Source organism: Hippichthys cyanospilos, chromosome 7, assembly GCF_059441005.1.
Source record: "Hippichthys cyanospilos isolate Australia breed blue-spotted pipefish chromosome 7, RoL_Hcya_1.0, whole genome shotgun sequence".
Taxonomy (NCBI): domain Eukaryota; kingdom Metazoa; phylum Chordata; class Actinopteri; order Syngnathiformes; family Syngnathidae; genus Hippichthys; species Hippichthys cyanospilos.
The window spans coordinates 10,808,129-10,825,279 of record NC_142375.1 but is presented as its reverse complement, the minus strand read 5'-3'; the positions used below and the strand labels follow the sequence as shown (position 1 = coordinate 10,825,279).

The window sequence follows — 17,151 nt, the reverse complement described above, 5'->3', positions numbered from 1 at the left end:
GAATCTTTTTAAAATAGGCAGCTCGTCTGCCTCACAGTTCAAGGGACCTGAGTTCAAATCCACCTGGCTCCGGCCTTCCTGTGAGGAGTTTGCATGTTCTCTCAAAGCCTGCGTGGGTTCACTCCGGCTTCCTCCCACACTCCCAAAACATGCATGGCAGGTACATTACTAAATTGTCCTTAGGTGTGATTGGGTGCGTGAATAGTTGTTCGTCTCTTTGCGCCCTGCGATTGGCTGGCAACTAGTTAAGGGTGTCTCCCGCCGACTGCCCAAAGCCAGCTGGGACGCGCACCAGCAAGACGGCGATCCTTGTGTGGATAAGGGGCTCTAGAAAATGGTTGGATGTTTTTTTAAACAAAATTATTCCCCCTGGTCTGTTTTCTGCATGACATATCCACTTTAAATCCAGCTAAATTCACAGACAGTCATTGACATCTTGAGGGAACAAGAAAGGATATCATTTATTTTCAAATGAGGCACTGTGCAGATCCACATTAGTAAGTGCAAACTTTTTTTTGTATTTTTTAAGTTTATTAGGAATTAGTTTATTAGTTCTCTGGAAATGAAGTCATGCTTGATTACTCTAAAATAAGGGTGGCATATGTTTGTATAGCATTGCATTTATGGATGATGAATTGGATATCACCGTTCAGAATGCTATACATGTTAAAAAAAAATAGTCGTAAGAACTACAAAAAAAAAAAAAAAACCCTGGTTTTCCATATATTACTTGTGTCATGTACACTAGATTATTTAAATGCAACATTACATCCCAAAACAAAACATGCTCATCAGAACACGTACAAATGATTTCATAACAATGACTTTAAAAAAAAAACAAGGATCTTTTTTATAACTGATTTTTGCCTCTAAATACTGTACATTGTATGTTTTGTACATCATCTGAGTCGTCTTAGACTCCACTGTCATATAATTTGAGAGTATTAATTTAGTGAAGAATGAATTTGGTTTTGCATAATTTGAGTGGTTACTATTTTACATAGAATTAAGCAGCGGAAGTGACTTCTTTTATCTATGTCAGGTGTTGTCCATTTTACCACATTTACCATGAATTTACATCATATCTGCTCATCAGTTTGATCATGTGACATCCGTGATTGTTAATTTCCTGGTGTTCTTACCATTGTGACTAACTGTGATGTTGAAGTGCCAGATAAAAACAGGGAGGCTTTGCTTATTTCATTCATATTCCACAAGTGCAATATTAATCATAGCGTCATATTCAGATGACTAGTTGGACTGCATAGAACGCAGTTAAGGAATTTTTTTGACTTGACTTTTCCTTTAAATAGAACGGAATTGGTCAGTTTTACTTGATTCAGTTCCAGTTTAAAATGAAGTCTGGCTTGGATTTTTTTAAAATATTTTTTTTCTTTCAATTTAAATGAAACTTCAGAACAAAGAATCTAAATATGCTGAACATTCCTCACCCTCTCCATGTAGTTCCAGCATTTTGCTCTATGTTGCAAAAATGCACGTGAGCATGAATGACGGCTAATTGCCGTGATATTAATAGCAAGTGCGCGTGTGCATCAGCACAGGATGAAGGCGTGACACTGGGCAGAGGCTGCCATCAACAAGCCCCCCCGGGTCCTCAACCACTGCACTGCGGTGTAAGATTTGACACCATTTAAAGCCTCTTTCACCAAAGAAATCTGTTTTTGTGGAAATATCATCTTACATGTTCAGTTTAATTGATGTTTCCTGATTACCCAGAAATACATAATGAGGAATGAGATGTTTTTAAAGGCTTGACATTCAAGGCCTGTCAGGCAACCAACAACACATTCTCTCTGCATCCTGAACTGAGCCTGTATTATTTGTATAGGATTGTAAAGGTACACTTAATATAGTTAGATTTGGACAGTCTCTTACAAAAACAAAAAGAGAAATCATAAACTCCCAAATAAGAGAGATTTTAACTAAATGACAGAACAGCAATGGCGAAGTACAACTACAGGGAATATACACATGTAAAAGTCTCAGTGCATGCCAGTCCAGTGGTGCTAACTAATCAGAATCCACTTCATTAGCATCTGAGGGCATGGTAAACTTTGTCAGGTTGGACAGATAGAGTGCCGTTGTCATGGGAACGAGGCTGGCCGCCACCCTTAGGATGGTTAGCAATTTCTCCGAGGCGTTGGACACACCATCTGCCGTCTGCAAGGGACAAATATTCAAACTGGTGTCACAGCAGACAAAGGAAAAATCGAATGAGAACAACATGTATTTGGTCTTTTTTTCCCCACCTTAGCTCTCTTCCTTTCTGTTCATTCATTTTGTTTTGCTTTTCCACCTTAGCGCTTTTCCTTCCGGGAGTAAAATCTTTGTTTTCCACTTTTCTTCTGGCTTAGGTGTTTCATTTTCAGCTATCTTCAAAGCTAGTTCCCAATTCGGGCGCTGCACCTATAAGCCTACGAGTTCTAAAAAAGCGACGGATTCTGAGCCACCAAAATCTATGTGAAACCTTGTTAAAAAAAAAAAAAAAAAAAGGCACAAGGGAGCCTTTGGAAGTCAATCTGCATCTGTTATCCTACAACCAAGATATACGGTGGCTATACCTGTATGTGAGCAATACCAATGTCTGTGAGATGATTACAATAAGTAAAAATACAAATCCAGTACAACCTTCAAAAGTGCTGACTGACAGAAGTGATGACTGAATAAAGTTGGATTACGTGTTGTTTTAATATTTAAAACTTGCAAGTTGAATAGCATCGCAGGATTGTCAGCGTTAAGCTTATAAAGTGGCATTTAAATATTTTAAATATGATAAAAAAACAGCCTTTGACACAAGTCTGGATTTGTGTTGTGTATAAAGGGTATGAGCAGAGTTGTCACCAACCTGATCTTCAGCAAAAAGCAATGTGCAGTGTAATGATGCAACCAGCTCTCTGAGGGCATCCAAGCGCTCTTTGGGGACGGCGACGTTGCGTGCTACGAGTCACAAGAGACACAAAGCAAAAGGCTGAGCTTCAAACTTGTCCATTTAAAACAAATGCGGGAAAAGTTAGGTACTGAAAATAATGACAAGCACAGATGAGGTTTTGATGTACCGTTAGTAGCCATGAAGCAGACTTTTCCAAGGAAAAACGCAGGGTCCAAGTACTTGAGGGAACCTTGAGCAGACCGCAGGCTGTGACAAAATAGACTAATAAATAAACCAGCGATGGCCACTGTCGCACAATCAGTTCAATTTATGCATTATATTCACATTAAGATTTATAGATGACTGATCTGACATTTCAAAAGACTTTTGAAAGAAAAAAAATACAATTTATAGATAAATGACCTGACTTTTCCAGACTTTTTTTTTTTGTTAAAATCATACATCTGCTTACAAGTCTGAGGTTCTTGGCTGGAATCTTGATTTTGGCCTTTCTTGACCTTGCTCTCATCGTACTTGCATGAGTTTTATTCTGGTACTCCTCCCACATCGCAAAAATATGCATGTTACATACACTGAAGCGTCTAAACAAAGAGATAGATTTTTTTACGATTATTATGTTTGGTATTGTAAAACTGTATTCTATGGATTTCTTCTGTGTGCGGGTGGGTTTTTGTATGGCTGTGTGTGTGCACCTCCCTCCGCCGAATGATTATCAGTGGCTGTCGATCAATGCCAAACTTGAAAGGAGGTACAGTATGCCATTGGTGGACCTGAGCTTTGTATATAACACTCGGTGTCAAATTAACATGCCTGATAATATCTGAATCTTCAATATTAATACTTTCAACGTTTGTGTCTCTGTGGCAATCTGATGATGATATCTCTCCCGGTCGTGCTAACCACTGGCAAAATGCTTTAAAAATTCTGTAGATTAAACATTTCGCCATTTATCAGTACACCGACATGCACACATGAATTAAAAGTCTTACCTGAGGTCAGAGGTGAGGTTGATGATAAAAACCACCAAGTCGATCTTGGGGCAACTGTGCTGGTGCTGGAAGGGCAGAGGCAGGCTCTTTGCTAGTCTCCTGAATGAAAAACACAATTGATAAGTATGACTTCAGTTTGCAAAACGCCAATACGAAGAATGGACGACTCCAGTTGTACAATAATGGAGGGGATTTACAGAGCTCCTCCACTTCCAACACTGACCAACACGACAATGCGATACTAACATAGGTATTAGTCGGGCCACAGCTGAGGGGAGAGTATCTTAAGATGTCCTTGAACAAGACATTGAGAACTCCTAATTGCGCACAGTGGGGCACTTTGCAGCGTGCATTTGCAAGCCCCCATCAGCTCAGCCTCATATAAAATGTCCCCACTGCTGCTAAGAAGCCATATAAATACAGTCCATTGGGCAGGATAGAACTAATGCAGCATAAAACAATTAGTTCCTTTGTGAGGGCGATGATGGTTCTTTTTATTGTATCGGAACACTGTCACAGCTCAGTAAGCCATAGACTCCAAAACGGCTGTTAAAATACATTTTTCTAGCTATATCAGCAATTCTGCGGATGAAGCACAACTCACACATTCAATGTGACTGCCGTTTCCTCCACCAGAGCTTCGGCTAATCTCTGCTGGAATTCTTCTTCTCTCGTCACCAGCTTAAAGAAAAAAAAAAAAAGACGTCTGCTTGAAATGTCCTGAATCCACTTTACAAAATGTAAAACATATACAAAAACCAAAACAAAACAAAAGAAAAGATAAAAAAGACCTCTAAAGAAAAAATATAAAAAACAAACACAACACTTTTTTTCCCTCTATTTTGTTTTCTTTCCACCTCACATGTGGCATACCAATATTCTGATTAGACAGCATTTTATTGTTTGTTGTTGAATACTTTTAAAAAAATCATCAAGAAACAAAATATATTGTAAGTAATAGTATTCGTGCATTGGCTATGTGTATGTATAATATATACATACACATTCGCATACACACACACATGTACATACTACAGTTTTAAGTATAGTATTGTGAACATTAATGCTAGTTTATGTGTTCAATGTGTGTACATAGGCTACATCCATGCTTACATCCAGACCAGATATCTCCAAACCATGCCCTCGGGCTGGGGGCATTATGTATGAAGAAAACGCTTGCTTTCAATTAGTCTAAAAGCATTTTTGAATGTATTTACACCGTTAAAACGTATTTAAAAACACGTCAGTCAAAGCGTTCACCCGATACTCCACATTGGCAGCTCCACTCCATCGGGGCTCTAGTTGGCTTCAGGGGCACCTCGGATAATTCAGCATTCCATTCCACCTTAAAAGCCCACAGGTGTGCTTTCTAGCCTTCAGATGGCAATGTTTCCCACAGGGTTGCATGACAGAAGCCTCTGCTTTTCTCATCCTTGTATCATTAATTGTTAAAACAGATGTAAATGTTTTCCTGCAACTACAATAACACAATGGTAGCTGTGTCTACTGTTTCATGATCTACACCTTGCTAGCCGTCAAATGAGATCCATTTTGTAAAACTGTAATCAATTCGGTTTGAAATGACCAACACTGACATTTTGAGTGCCAAGTCCATACTCCCTGGGTGATTCTGGGACTTTCAGAAGCCACCCATCAGCACCAAAGTAAAATTATTCTTAATCTACACCTTGCTAGATGTTAAATGAGACCCATTTTGGAAAATTTGAGAGCCAACATTTGGAATAAATTGTTTGAAATGGCCAAAAATGACATGGGCTCACCACGTGTGGGAGAGGCCATAGGGGTCAGGTGTTGTGTGAGCTGGGCATCGGCCAAAGACGGGGACCTTGGCGCTCCAATCCCTGGGTGCAGAAGCTAGCTCTTGGGACATGGAATGTCACCTGGGAAAAAGCCTGTGCTGGTGTGTGAGCCGGAAAAGTTCCGACGAGATAATCAGCCTTGCCTCCACGCACAGCTTAGGCTCTGGTACCAGTCCTCGAGAAGAGTTGGATGCTCTTCCACGCTAGACTTTCCCATAGTGAGAGGAGCAGAGCAGGTGTGGGCATACTGATTGCCCCGCAGCTCAGCGCCTGTACATTGATGTTCACCCCGGTGAATGAGACGGATCGAGACCCCGGGTACAAACGGCCAAAATGAGTTTCTTCCGCAGTATGGTATCTTCAGTGAAAGGGTCTTTTCAAACTGGGTTTATTGAAATTTTTGACAATTGGACTCTCCAAAATGGGTCTTGACAGCCAGCAAGACATAGATTAAGACTCAGGTGAGAAACCCAACGCCATTTTACTCCAGTGCTGATGGGAGGCTGCCAAAATGGCTGGCATCATCCAAATAGAGTATGGATTTAGCAGTCAAAATGTCATTTTTGGTCATTTCATACCAAATTTATTCACATTTTTTCCAGTCGGAATTTTCAAAAAGGGTCTCATTTGACAGCTAGAAAAGTGTTAAGTGTGAAACGGGTGAGGAATCTAACTCCATTTTCCTCAAATGGCCAGAATCGCCCAAAGTGAGTATGGGCTTAGCAGTCAAAATGTATTTTTTGGTCATTTCAAACGTGTTTTATTCCGATTTTTGCCAATCGGACTATCCAAAATGGGTCTCATTTGACAGCTAGCATATAGAACGTAAAACCGGTGAGACAGGCTCGCTGCCGAGAATTCAGCTTTTCATTCCACTTTATAAGCCCGCAAGTGCGCTTTATTGCCTTATAGATTGCGATGTTTCCCACAGGTTTGTATAACAGAAGCCTGTTTTTCGCACCCCTGTATCGTTATTAAAATAGATTTAAAGGTTCTCCTGCTGCCACAATAACACAATGGCAAATTAGATGTCTCTCCTGTTTCATGAGCTACACGTTACTACATGTCGAATAAGAGATCCATATTGCAAAATCCGATTGACAAAAATCGCAATAAATTCGGTTTGAAATGACCAACAGACGTTTTGACTGCTGAGTCCACACTTCTAGGGTGATTCTGGTACTTTCAGCAGCCCCGATCTGCACCAGAGTAAAATGGCGTAGAGTTTGAAGCCAACTTCAGCGTGAAGTGTACGTGGCCAACGCTGCTCTTTGAACGATGGTCTTTGAAATGAAATTCTTTGTTGAAATGCTGAGCCGAATTCGAGCACTCAACGTACGTAAAAACGAACACTCCACGCAATCCAGCCTTATTCTTACTCATAAATAAAACGTTGACAACACTTACCAAGACGGTCGCGGTGTTCAAAGCAGGCCTACTAAACGGTTTAAGCAACGGCATGGTGAGCCAGATACAGCGAATACAACTTTCACAAAGATCTTAGCGGTTTAGCGGTAAATCTTAGCTGCGCCATTTGAAAACTTTGCGCGCTTTTTCTACGTATTTGTGACGTCATTAGAACGGCCACCTTGAAACTTACTGCCACTCAGAGGCCGAAAAGAGCGCTACATCATCGTGCGGCCCGCGCGCCGCCCTGAAATGTAGCTTTGGAAATTCCATTTCCTGAATGACTGGGTTAGGCGATGAACTTCCAACCCCAAGTTACCTTTCAGCGCACTTCCAATTATTCCAATAAACGTACGCTTTATTCTATACGTTTATACATTCACCCAAAAGTTGTACATGTGCAGAAGAGGTAAAGTCACATATAAAAAAATACTAACAGCAAAAGTGTGTAATAGCATATTAAGCAGGTTTATTACACTTTATGGCAACACAGCAAAATAAAAGCTGCCCCCCTTCCTTTGCAGATGGTATGCAATCTGCCTTAAAATGTAAACATGCACATCATGTCAGGTCAGATTGAGCAGTAGCCATTTGACTAGTGTGACATTTTAAATTTCAATCATCATGATCTTAAAATTAAAGGCCAATTTCAAATGTCAGTCTGATATTTCAACAGCTTTAAGTCAATAAACAAAAAAACAGAAGTGCCTTCTGTCATATTTTTCCTCCCATATCTAAGTGTACTGCAGTGATTTTGTATTGATATTTCCAAAACCTGTACAATGAATGAGCCACACCTACTGGAACTTAGAGGGGAAAAAAGAGAAACATTGAAAGTTGAACTAGATTGAGATCCGCACATGTGAACCAAGTAAACAGACCTCCACTAAGTCAAAATCACCTGGCATAAACATATGTCATAGTCGTATAAAAGTTGTTCTGACTTTTTAGATTGACAACATCCCTTCATTGTCACGTTACCTTTCCACCCTGCAAATGTACACAAGCCAATTTGAATCCAAACTTAGAACTAAATCGTTGAACAACGCAATGGATCGACAACAAGAAACGCGCTGCATCCCGCTCCTTTCTGTCTTCTTCAAATCTCTCCCGACTCCCGTTCCTCAGAGCTGGAATGTCGATCCCGCTCTAAGGACAGGGATCTCTCCCGCTCCCTCGCCATATCTGGGGAGGTGGACCTCTGCCGGTCATCCCAGTCTTTGTACTCGACCCTATTGTCACGCCATTCTTCCAAGGCGCCCTCCTGATTCCGCTCCATGGGGAGTGAGGGCTCAATGTCGCGGGTGTGTGATGATCTTTCTCTGGAGGACCTGTTGGATAACGAGCATTCGGTGACCAGCATATGCCAATTCCGGAAACATGCTTCCGACTCCACGTGACTCGCGCCCCAGCCCCGCCTGACAGAGTTGAAGTGCTTTCTGGTATTTGGGAATAATGCTATTTTTGCCTCCTCCAAACGGTGGCAGCTGAGTGTTGACCCGCGAACAATGTGATAGACGAAGTCCGAAGCAGCCATAAGTCCGGTTAGATGAGGGTACGCAACGCTCGAACCACGTTATACTATTTTGTACGCAACGCTCGAACCACGTTATACTATTTTATTTCAAAGATTTGTTTTTCTCCCCAACCACATGACCCCATTCGTTCTTTCTATTTCATCTATTATGGCATTGGTTTCATTTTTGATTAGGGTTGTAACAAATAATTATTTTGATAATTTATTAATTTATTTAACACATTTTAATTTCTATCTCTATTCAGAACCAGGTTATTTTCTCAAACTGACAATGTAGAAAGTGAAAATTTATATTTTCATAATTTGATTACAGTTTTGGTCCCCACAATGTTAGAAAATAGATTAAAATATGCATAATTTCTTCTCAAAGAAAAATCTGTTTGTAAATATTCTACTTTTGAGTGAACAAAGGGACTATACAAAACAAGGAAGTTACTGCCAAAACGCTGGGGACTATCAAGGAAGAGTTACTGCCAAAATGCTGACATTCTGAGGATTTGGACAATGTCGGGTCTTTAAATGATAAATTAATTATCACAACGAGTTATTGACCAATTTGCAATTAGTTGTCAATTCATCATTGGACCTCTTATTGACTTTCCAAAAAGGTGCCCAAATGAATTGGGGAAAAGGGCCTTGCAGACTTTGAAATGGTTGCCCCACCTCTTTCTCTTGTGCCTGTGAGAGTGAGAGTGTGAGCGATGTCGGTCCTTGTGGCGATGCCTCCGCTCTCGCTCCCGATCCCGGTCTCCGCCCTCCTCTCTAGAACGAGAGGAGCGGTGCCGTCTTGAGCGGTGAGAGGATGAACCGCCCCCGTCTCTAAATTTGAGTAGGGAAAAATGGATCAATCACCCGGTGATGATTGTATGTCACTAAAAGAACTGTCCAAAATGAAAGACACGAAAGATAGCCGTTTTTACCTGTATCGGTCTCCGCTTCTGGATCGTGACCTGGATGGGAACACATCACATCAAGCTGTATCCCATGACGGAACAGGTCAACGGCAGCTGAGGAGGTCTTACCTCCTGCGATCCCGATCTCGTTCTCTCTCCCATTCTCGCTCTCTCTCCCGCTCCTTCTCCCTTTCCCTTTCCAGCTCCCAATGTCTATCCCGTTCATCGTCTCGTTCTCGCTCCTCTCTGCGTTTTGTCCGCATTTTTTCTTGTTTCTCCACAACTGCTTTCTGAATTTAAAATAGGACCGGGAATAGATCATCAATGCTGAGCAGCAGTGAACATTAACAAGACACAAGTGTAACTTTGATGACTTTGTTGATATTCATGTGGAGCTAGGCAATAAATCAATATCAATGTGTATCGCAATGGAAACATGAGCATTGTTAAGAGAAAGTACATTATATGTTCTAGTAATCCAGTCGTTCTGACAAAATGGTCTTATTGTCAGCAGTGTGCCTTCATCCATGCAAATAACAAAATCCCTAAAATATTGTAAACCCTAAAAATCCGCTGCACATCTGTCTGCGGTGAAGCACCTTACCCTGAGCTTTTCAAGTTTCTCCCGAATTTCAATGAAGCCCAGGTGAAGTTTGCCCCCAAAGTGGTCAGCAAGACGCCGATCATTGTCATGGAGACCCAGGTAGGCTGAGCACACTTCACACACTCGCAGTTTTTGCTGCTGAAAACTGGAGGCCGGCATTGAGTTTCTGTAAATATCCTGTCAAAAATCAGACAAGTGTTATTACACCATTGTCTCTGAGTTGACAAGCATCTCAACGTTCACATTTGAGCAGTCATTCTGTCTTCTAACCTCTGCTTCTTTCTTCAAGATGCGGGTCGTTTCCACCTTTTCAAGCAACTTTTGGGCCTCCTCTACATTGCCCTCTCCACCAAGCTGCTCAGCGCTAGCAAGCAGCTTCCCGATCTCCTCGTTCAACTCGTGGACACGTTCGGCCTAACCAAAAGAGATTAGTGTTGCAATGAATGCAGCTGATAGGTTGGTTTTGATTTGTGCCGCGTTGACGCCATAATTGTCACCTTAGCTGTCACTTCAGCACTGATTTCATCTTGAGTTTCTGCTAATCTCTTCTTGGCCAGCTCTGTCCTGCGGTCACAGTCAGCGATAAAAGACTGCAGGTGCTCAGCAGCCTAAAAACCAATGCAGATATATTGGTAGGTAAATCAAATGGATGTATGTTATTAATATGCACTAATCAGGATCAGGACTCCCACTTTTGTTGTATATTTATGTGCAATGACTATAAATTCATTCTATTCAGGATGCTGGAGCAGTTTGAATTTAATACGTTGTACATTTAATAAAGTACTAAGCATATTTCAAGTAACTTTAATATAATGAGGGGTAGTAAATTGTAATATGTTTAGATTTCAAATCAAAATTTTTACAAAAATAAAAGACTGCTAAAACATTGTGGTACAACTGGAATCGTTTAATGAAAAAAGTCATCGTAGCTTTGATCAGCCACCTTGTGTATGATGCTAAAGTTGTAATGCTTTGAAATCTATGTCACTTGTGTGATGTATATTCTATTCCTCACTTCAAAGATGGAGGTATATTTTACACAACAAAAGGGGCTTTACAGGTTTCACCATCCTGGATGGTAATAACTGGTCTTTTTTTCAAGACTTAACAACTTACATCAAGCTCAAAAAAGTATTCATGCTCCTTGGAGGCAATCTCGAAGTCTGCTCTGAGGGCCAGGTCATGGACTTTGGCACACTCGCCAAGGTCCATTCTCTACAGGGTCAGGACAAATGAGTAAACAAAAACAGCGCGCACACAAGCTTTTTAGGCAAAGTACAGATGCATTGCTGAAAATAGTCATTTGTTAACTTAAGGCCAATAACACCTGGAACTCATTGGTATATCAGGCCACCAGAAAGGTTTTACTGCTTGTTTTTAAAATGTAAAAGGTGTAAATGTTGATATGAAATTCTAGTTGGACAGAGAGGTTGTTGGTCAGCTTTAAATAAAGGAATCTTTGTTTGACCTTTTGCTATTCAATGACACACGGTAGAATGGAGGCTTGCCAAAATGAACTTGATATACAACAAGCAGAAAAGATGAGTTCCGCTCTTCAATTTTGGCATCACCTTTCCAGTTCACTTGCAAAAGGCTGCAGCAAAGATCAAACTTATCAAAACATTGGCCTAAAGAGTATAAGAATTGTAATTAATACATGAAATGGATGTTTTGTGTGTATGTGAGTGAGATACTCACGGTGCCTGACAGAATGTCATGAGGGCAGGAATCAAGAAGGTGACTTTTGCACACCCGCTCATCTGAGAATTTGATTCTCTGCCTCATGGTGTCTCCTATTAAAAGACAAAATTAACTCAAAATTATTGCTTTCTATTGGATAATATCTCATGACAACATTGCCAGTATTAAACTCCTCACTTGCCACTTATTCTGTGAAAATATTCCTGCATAGTTTTAGGCCATATTACAGTCTTACACTAAATCAGCATACATCGTCATCTCATTATTGATCACAGTCAATTGTTTCTCATTTCGTAATATTGTAAAAATATTAGAGAATGATAATTTATCTATTAAATACCCACGTGCAAATATCTAAGACATGGATATGAATGTAACATTTCGTCAATGGTACACATTTTTCTTTGCACTGCATAATTAGAAAGTGTTTGCGTCTGAATTTAACTTTGCTAAACAATTACATTTCTCCGACGGGATGGCTGACGTATCACTGACTACTATTTAGGTGGAGACTTTTGAGTTACACAGGTGTCTAGACGTTTACAAAATAATTAACACTAACAACAACAAACCGTGAAAAAAATATCATCACAAGGTTTCAACGATATTTTAGATCCAATTTTAATGCTACTTTTGATATGTGGACAACAGGTAGCTAACTAACCTGATGACTGGCAAAGCATGCGAGTTCTTATTAGCAATCGAGCTAATGCTAGCACTAACACACACTCTGTAGCACGCAGGCTAATGTTAGCACATAACAAAAAGTCCTGTCATTTTAAGAGACTCTCTTTGATGACAGACACCATCGAGACTTACCGTCTCTCCCCGTCCCCATGAGCTGGTCCAACATCGCTCGCATTTGAGCCTGGGCCGACATGTTTGTGGCGCGTAAGTAAGTCCCTTCTCGCCCGCGGTCTTCACACATGTAACCCTCCTCCGTCTGCTAGGCCTCGGTCGCCAACTTTCACCGCAAGGAGAAACTTTTAGCCGAGAACCTGAGCGTGTGCTGGTATATTTCAGTGTACTTGTGTGTCGTTGAAAAACGAAACACTTTAAAAAGTGACTTTGTGGCCCGTTGAAGGAAGGCGAAGTGTCTGTTTGAAAATTGGCGGAGTCAGCGGGTCGTGTTGAGCGGTGACCACCAGTCAACTCGAGCGAGGGGAGGATATTTGGTTTAGCGCACTAAATAAATAGTCGGAATCAATCACAAATTCGTGTGTAACATTGCGAATAATTATCGCATGTAGGCTAAAAGTTTAGCTTTAGCGTCCTTTCTTCCGTCTTACGACTTCCCGTCTGCGCGCGTTCCCGCGGAGACAGCGCACGCTGCTGCTGCTTCCGCCTCGGGGTACAGCTCCTGTTTGTTTAGCCTGATATTCTGTTTTGAGGAAAGGTTTTGTAATTTATCTGCTTACTCGTGATATATACACTGTATAATATTTAATTACTACTGGTGTTGAAAAATGACAACACGGCAAAACATTTTATCGAATATATGGTCGGAGCGTTACATTTCTTGTTCATTAAATTATGATTGATGACGACATCGTGTATTACTGAATTCGAATATATTGGTTTTACAGGAGTTAAAAAGTAATTCAAGTTCGACTTCGTATATGATAAAGGCTGCAAATGAAACATGACGTTATCAAAAGGAAACGCCCAGCACGTCATTTAGCGGCACCGCCCACATTTGCGACTGAAAAAAATGGCGGCGAGTGTTTTACGGTTCTCCCTGCGGTCCGGTATAAAAAATGTTGGACTACTGGGTCGTGACAACGCCTCGAAAACGTCATTTCTTCACAGGACGACGCAAACTCGAAGTGCGGTTTCGTCGTCGTCTGGGGCAATCCTACCGAAACCGGACAAAGTAAGTGTATTGGAAGGCCATCTTGCCAAGCCGAAGAAACTTGGTTTACCTTGTGGGCGGAACTTAGCTTTGTATGACACCTCAGTTGACCAATCGCCCTTATTAATATAGGTCCGTGATTCAATGGAGCCAATGAACACTATGTGACAGAAATTAGAGGCACTATCAGGAAGTAATTTTTGTCTCCATAAAAAAAGTAAGCGGATAATTGAAGGACAATTTAAAACGTTAAAGCTACCGCATGTTTAATGAAAATTATTCTTGAAGACTATAGCTACTTCAAAAAACGTTTTTACAACCTTTTTTTTTTTTTTTACAAGAATATCAAGCGCAAATGAAACGCTTTCCGAGCACACGACTGAATTATGTACACCGTCTTTAGGTCAAGTGTCAATATTTGCAATTCAAATATTAGCGCTCAAACATTTGTGTTATGCATGAACAAATGTGTCTTTTGTAATAAATTAAAATTTGCTCTACCGAAACGTACACATACACATTTTATGAATCTCCTGTCATGTAGTGGATGAACATTTAATGGTTTAGAGCTGGGGTCCCCAAACGTTTTCATCTGAGGGCCACACTACTCAGACACGGGGGTCTGGGTCAGTTTGTAACAAAAAGTGGAGATATCAGAGATGTCTGAACGTAAACGATTATGTTATAGAATGCCACATATAACTACATATGAGTAACCCTTTGACTGAACAAAAAGAATGAATAATATTATTGCCTCACTTAAACAAATATTAAAACCCGTTTCTGGGATTTATGATAATTGTGTTTGTGGTGGGATTCTTTGTATCGGCGCAGATTACATACTTTAAATATCAGCCACCACTTTATTGACACGGGAGATAAACTGCCTTTTCTTTGCATTGTACCAAAAAATAATTGCGTGTCCAATGCAGGTTAAAAACCCTGCAGTCCGATTCAACCTTTCCCTTACCTAACCTTTTCGCAATTGTTCAGTTTGTTATAGGGGAGTGTCCAGGATTTTTGTTTCTTTTATATGTGTGTGTGTGTGTGTGTGTGTGTGTGTGTGTGTGTGTGCCTGTGTGTGTGTGTGCGCGTGTGTGTGTGTGTTTGGGGGGAGGAGGAGGGTTCAGATGGCACAGAATAAACTGAATAAAAGTGGGATAGAATGTCACGTTCCATGCATGTGCCAGTCTTGATCGCTTGTTCAGGGAAAAACAAAGCAAACAACAACAAAAAAACCCATCATGCATCTAGTATTTTTACGAGGACCGGGAAAAATGCATAATCCATATTTTGAGGACGTGTGGTTTAGAGTGTCAAGAGTATAGTACCCAAAAAAGATCTTGTTGATTCTCTATTTTGTAGTAACAGGATCCTAACCTGACATTTAATTATTCCATTGGCTTTTGAATTTGCTAAAAAAAAAAAAAAGCTAAAACTCTCCCAAATTATCATTGATAACAACCTTTTCTTGTTTTAAACATGGATTATAGATATATTTGATGGGTTCCTATGGTTGACTTGTACCCAAGCGGCAAGAGTTTTTGTCAGGGACTGTATTTCGCTTGGTTAGATAGACAGAGATAGAAAATACTTTATTTGTAGATTCCATTCTATTCCATCCATTCCATCATCTGCTTCAAGTTTGGGTTTCAAACGTCCATCTTTTCTCTTTTTTTCCCCCCTTTAGACACCCTTTGGGCTCATCCGCATGACTGCAGTTGTGGTGCCATTCTTATATGTGGGAACACTGATCAGCAAGAACTTTGCTGCTCTCTTGGAGGAGCATGACATCTTCGTCCCAGAGGATGATGATGATGATGACTGAACTGACTTAAGACACACTGTCTCTTGCAACCCTGAGTAAGACACACCCAAATTTTGGTATTATATTTTGACTCATTGTGTTGTACTGTTTTGCAGCTTTCCTTATTTATTTATTTTTTTTATTCATTTTCAAGGTGCATTGTTGAGTGGAAGATATAAGGCAAAAGGAACATAAGGAAGATGAGACACTTGTCCTTCCAGATACATCCACCTACCTCTGCCCAGCTTCCTGTGTCCTCTACAATTAATCTCACCTAAACATATTTTAAGAATTCTCATATCATGTGAGACTTACATGGTTAAAAGCATTTATTCTTGTTTGCATGTCTGCATCTTGCTTACTCATTAAAGTGAGTGAAAAAATGTCCTTCTCTTTACATTGCAGTTTCACAAGTTTTATCCCATAACACTTGTTTTGGGTGGGAGTTTTTAAATGGAATTTTTAAGACTGAGCTTCATTGGTCAAAGGTTTCCCTCGTTTTCTCTTGCTGAGCAGCTTTGACCAATCTCGCGTGTTCATTGAGAGAATCTATCTCCAATCTGCTTTGGCCCTTCAGGTTACTTAGCTCGACGTAAGCTTCCTTGTAGCGTTCATAGGCGGCCTCCTTCTCCTAAAAGAAAGGATATTTGAACAGTGAATTGGCAACTCCAGGCTGAGAGAATGTAACATATAGTTGTCTCAATGAGCTACAACATGTGAAATCTAAACCACCAATTCTGATTTCAAAGCATTTTAATTCTGATGGTCAAATTCAGATTAGTTAAATAATATCTTACTAAGAATGATCATTGGCCAATTATATTCAAACTCATATGTTTGTCAGTAGTTGGAAGCACTTTCTTACTATAGCAGTCCTCAAATAATAGGGCAGACCCTCCTGGGGATGGGTAGATGATGCCCCGGGGCACGCATAACCCCAGGGAAAAGGCTTTGATTTTGCAATGTAAGTGTAATTGCAAAAAAAAAATGGCTGGGTTTTTTTTCTTTAAATTTTTTTTATTGAGGCTTTTTTTCCTTCCTGTAACCTGTGTAAACAAACAAACAAAAAACACTAGTTACCAGTTACTGAAAGTTGAGTTATCTTGCTTTTTTCTTTTATGTTTAAAAAGATACAGTTTTAGGTATATCAATTCAATTTTTATAAATAATAATCTCAGTTTATGGTGGTGGTGGTGGTGGGGGGGGGGGGGGGGCGTTTTCTCTTTCCTGGGGGGTTTGCAAAATATAAATGAGAAGAGCTGCTATAGCAATACCAATATAACACTATACGTTTAGGACATCTGTACACAGTTATGCAATATAATATGCAAAAGAATAGTGTGGCTAACGCTAGTCAAATACCTGTATTATGGTGACTATCGTGTCAGGCAAACTTACTTCGAATGCAAAAATAAAAAATAAACACTACATGCACTAAAAAAGAAAATGGAGATTTGCCATTGCTGGGGTCAGTAGCTTGTCTTTTACAATCGTACCTTAGTAAGAGATTGGACTTCATTTTGCAGGCAGCTGACCTCCCTTTTAAGAGACTGCACCTCATTTTCTTTGGCTCTGAGCAGCGTCTGAAAGGCGAAATGATAAAGGAGCTTGAAAGTGTTTTGGACTG

The 17,151-nt window shown here is 40.3% G+C and overlaps 3 protein-coding genes across 4 annotated transcripts; 1 reads left to right on the top strand and 2 right to left on the bottom strand.

Annotated features, from left to right (window-relative positions):
• Positions 1 to 436: 436 nt before the first annotated feature.
• Positions 437 to 7,274, bottom strand: cenpm (centromere protein M). The gene is made up of 6 exons (XM_088419608.1): positions 7,128 to 7,274; positions 4,505 to 4,581; positions 3,901 to 3,999; positions 3,078 to 3,157; positions 2,867 to 2,958; positions 437 to 2,181 (listed from the first exon to the last, which is right to left on the bottom strand). The coding sequence occupies exons 1-6, from the start codon at positions 7,179 to 7,181 to the stop codon at positions 2,032 to 2,034; spliced, it is 552 nt and encodes a 183-aa protein (XP_088275734.1). The 5' UTR covers positions 7,182 to 7,274; the 3' UTR covers positions 437 to 2,031.
• Positions 7,275 to 7,576: 302 nt separating this feature from the next.
• LOC148421027 (putative RNA-binding protein Luc7-like 1) lies at positions 7,577 to 13,491 on the bottom strand. Its single transcript, XM_088419536.1, has 10 exons — positions 12,685 to 13,491; positions 11,863 to 11,957; positions 11,281 to 11,379; positions 10,659 to 10,769; positions 10,432 to 10,575; positions 10,162 to 10,338; positions 9,687 to 9,847; positions 9,585 to 9,614; positions 9,328 to 9,483; positions 7,577 to 8,458 (listed from the first exon to the last, which is right to left on the bottom strand). The coding sequence occupies exons 1-10, from the start codon at positions 12,791 to 12,793 to the stop codon at positions 8,227 to 8,229; spliced, it is 1,314 nt and encodes a 437-aa protein (XP_088275662.1). The 5' UTR covers positions 12,794 to 13,491; the 3' UTR covers positions 7,577 to 8,226.
• On the top strand, positions 12,674 to 15,911 carry LOC148421026 (essential MCU regulator, mitochondrial-like). Of its 2 annotated transcripts, XM_088419538.1 has the most exons (4): positions 12,674 to 12,760; positions 13,675 to 13,738; positions 15,408 to 15,580; positions 15,679 to 15,911. In XM_088419538.1, exons 1-3 carry the CDS (start codon positions 12,744 to 12,746, stop codon positions 15,543 to 15,545), a joined length of 219 nt encoding a protein of 72 aa, XP_088275664.1. In that variant the 5' UTR covers positions 12,674 to 12,743; the 3' UTR covers positions 15,546 to 15,580; positions 15,679 to 15,911. The 2 variants fall into 2 exon arrangements, with proteins under 2 accessions (XP_088275664.1, XP_088275663.1); XM_088419537.1 differs by lacking the exon at positions 12,674 to 12,760 and having other exon boundaries at positions 13,528 to 13,738.
• The last annotated feature ends 1,240 nt before the right edge of the window (positions 15,912 to 17,151 follow it).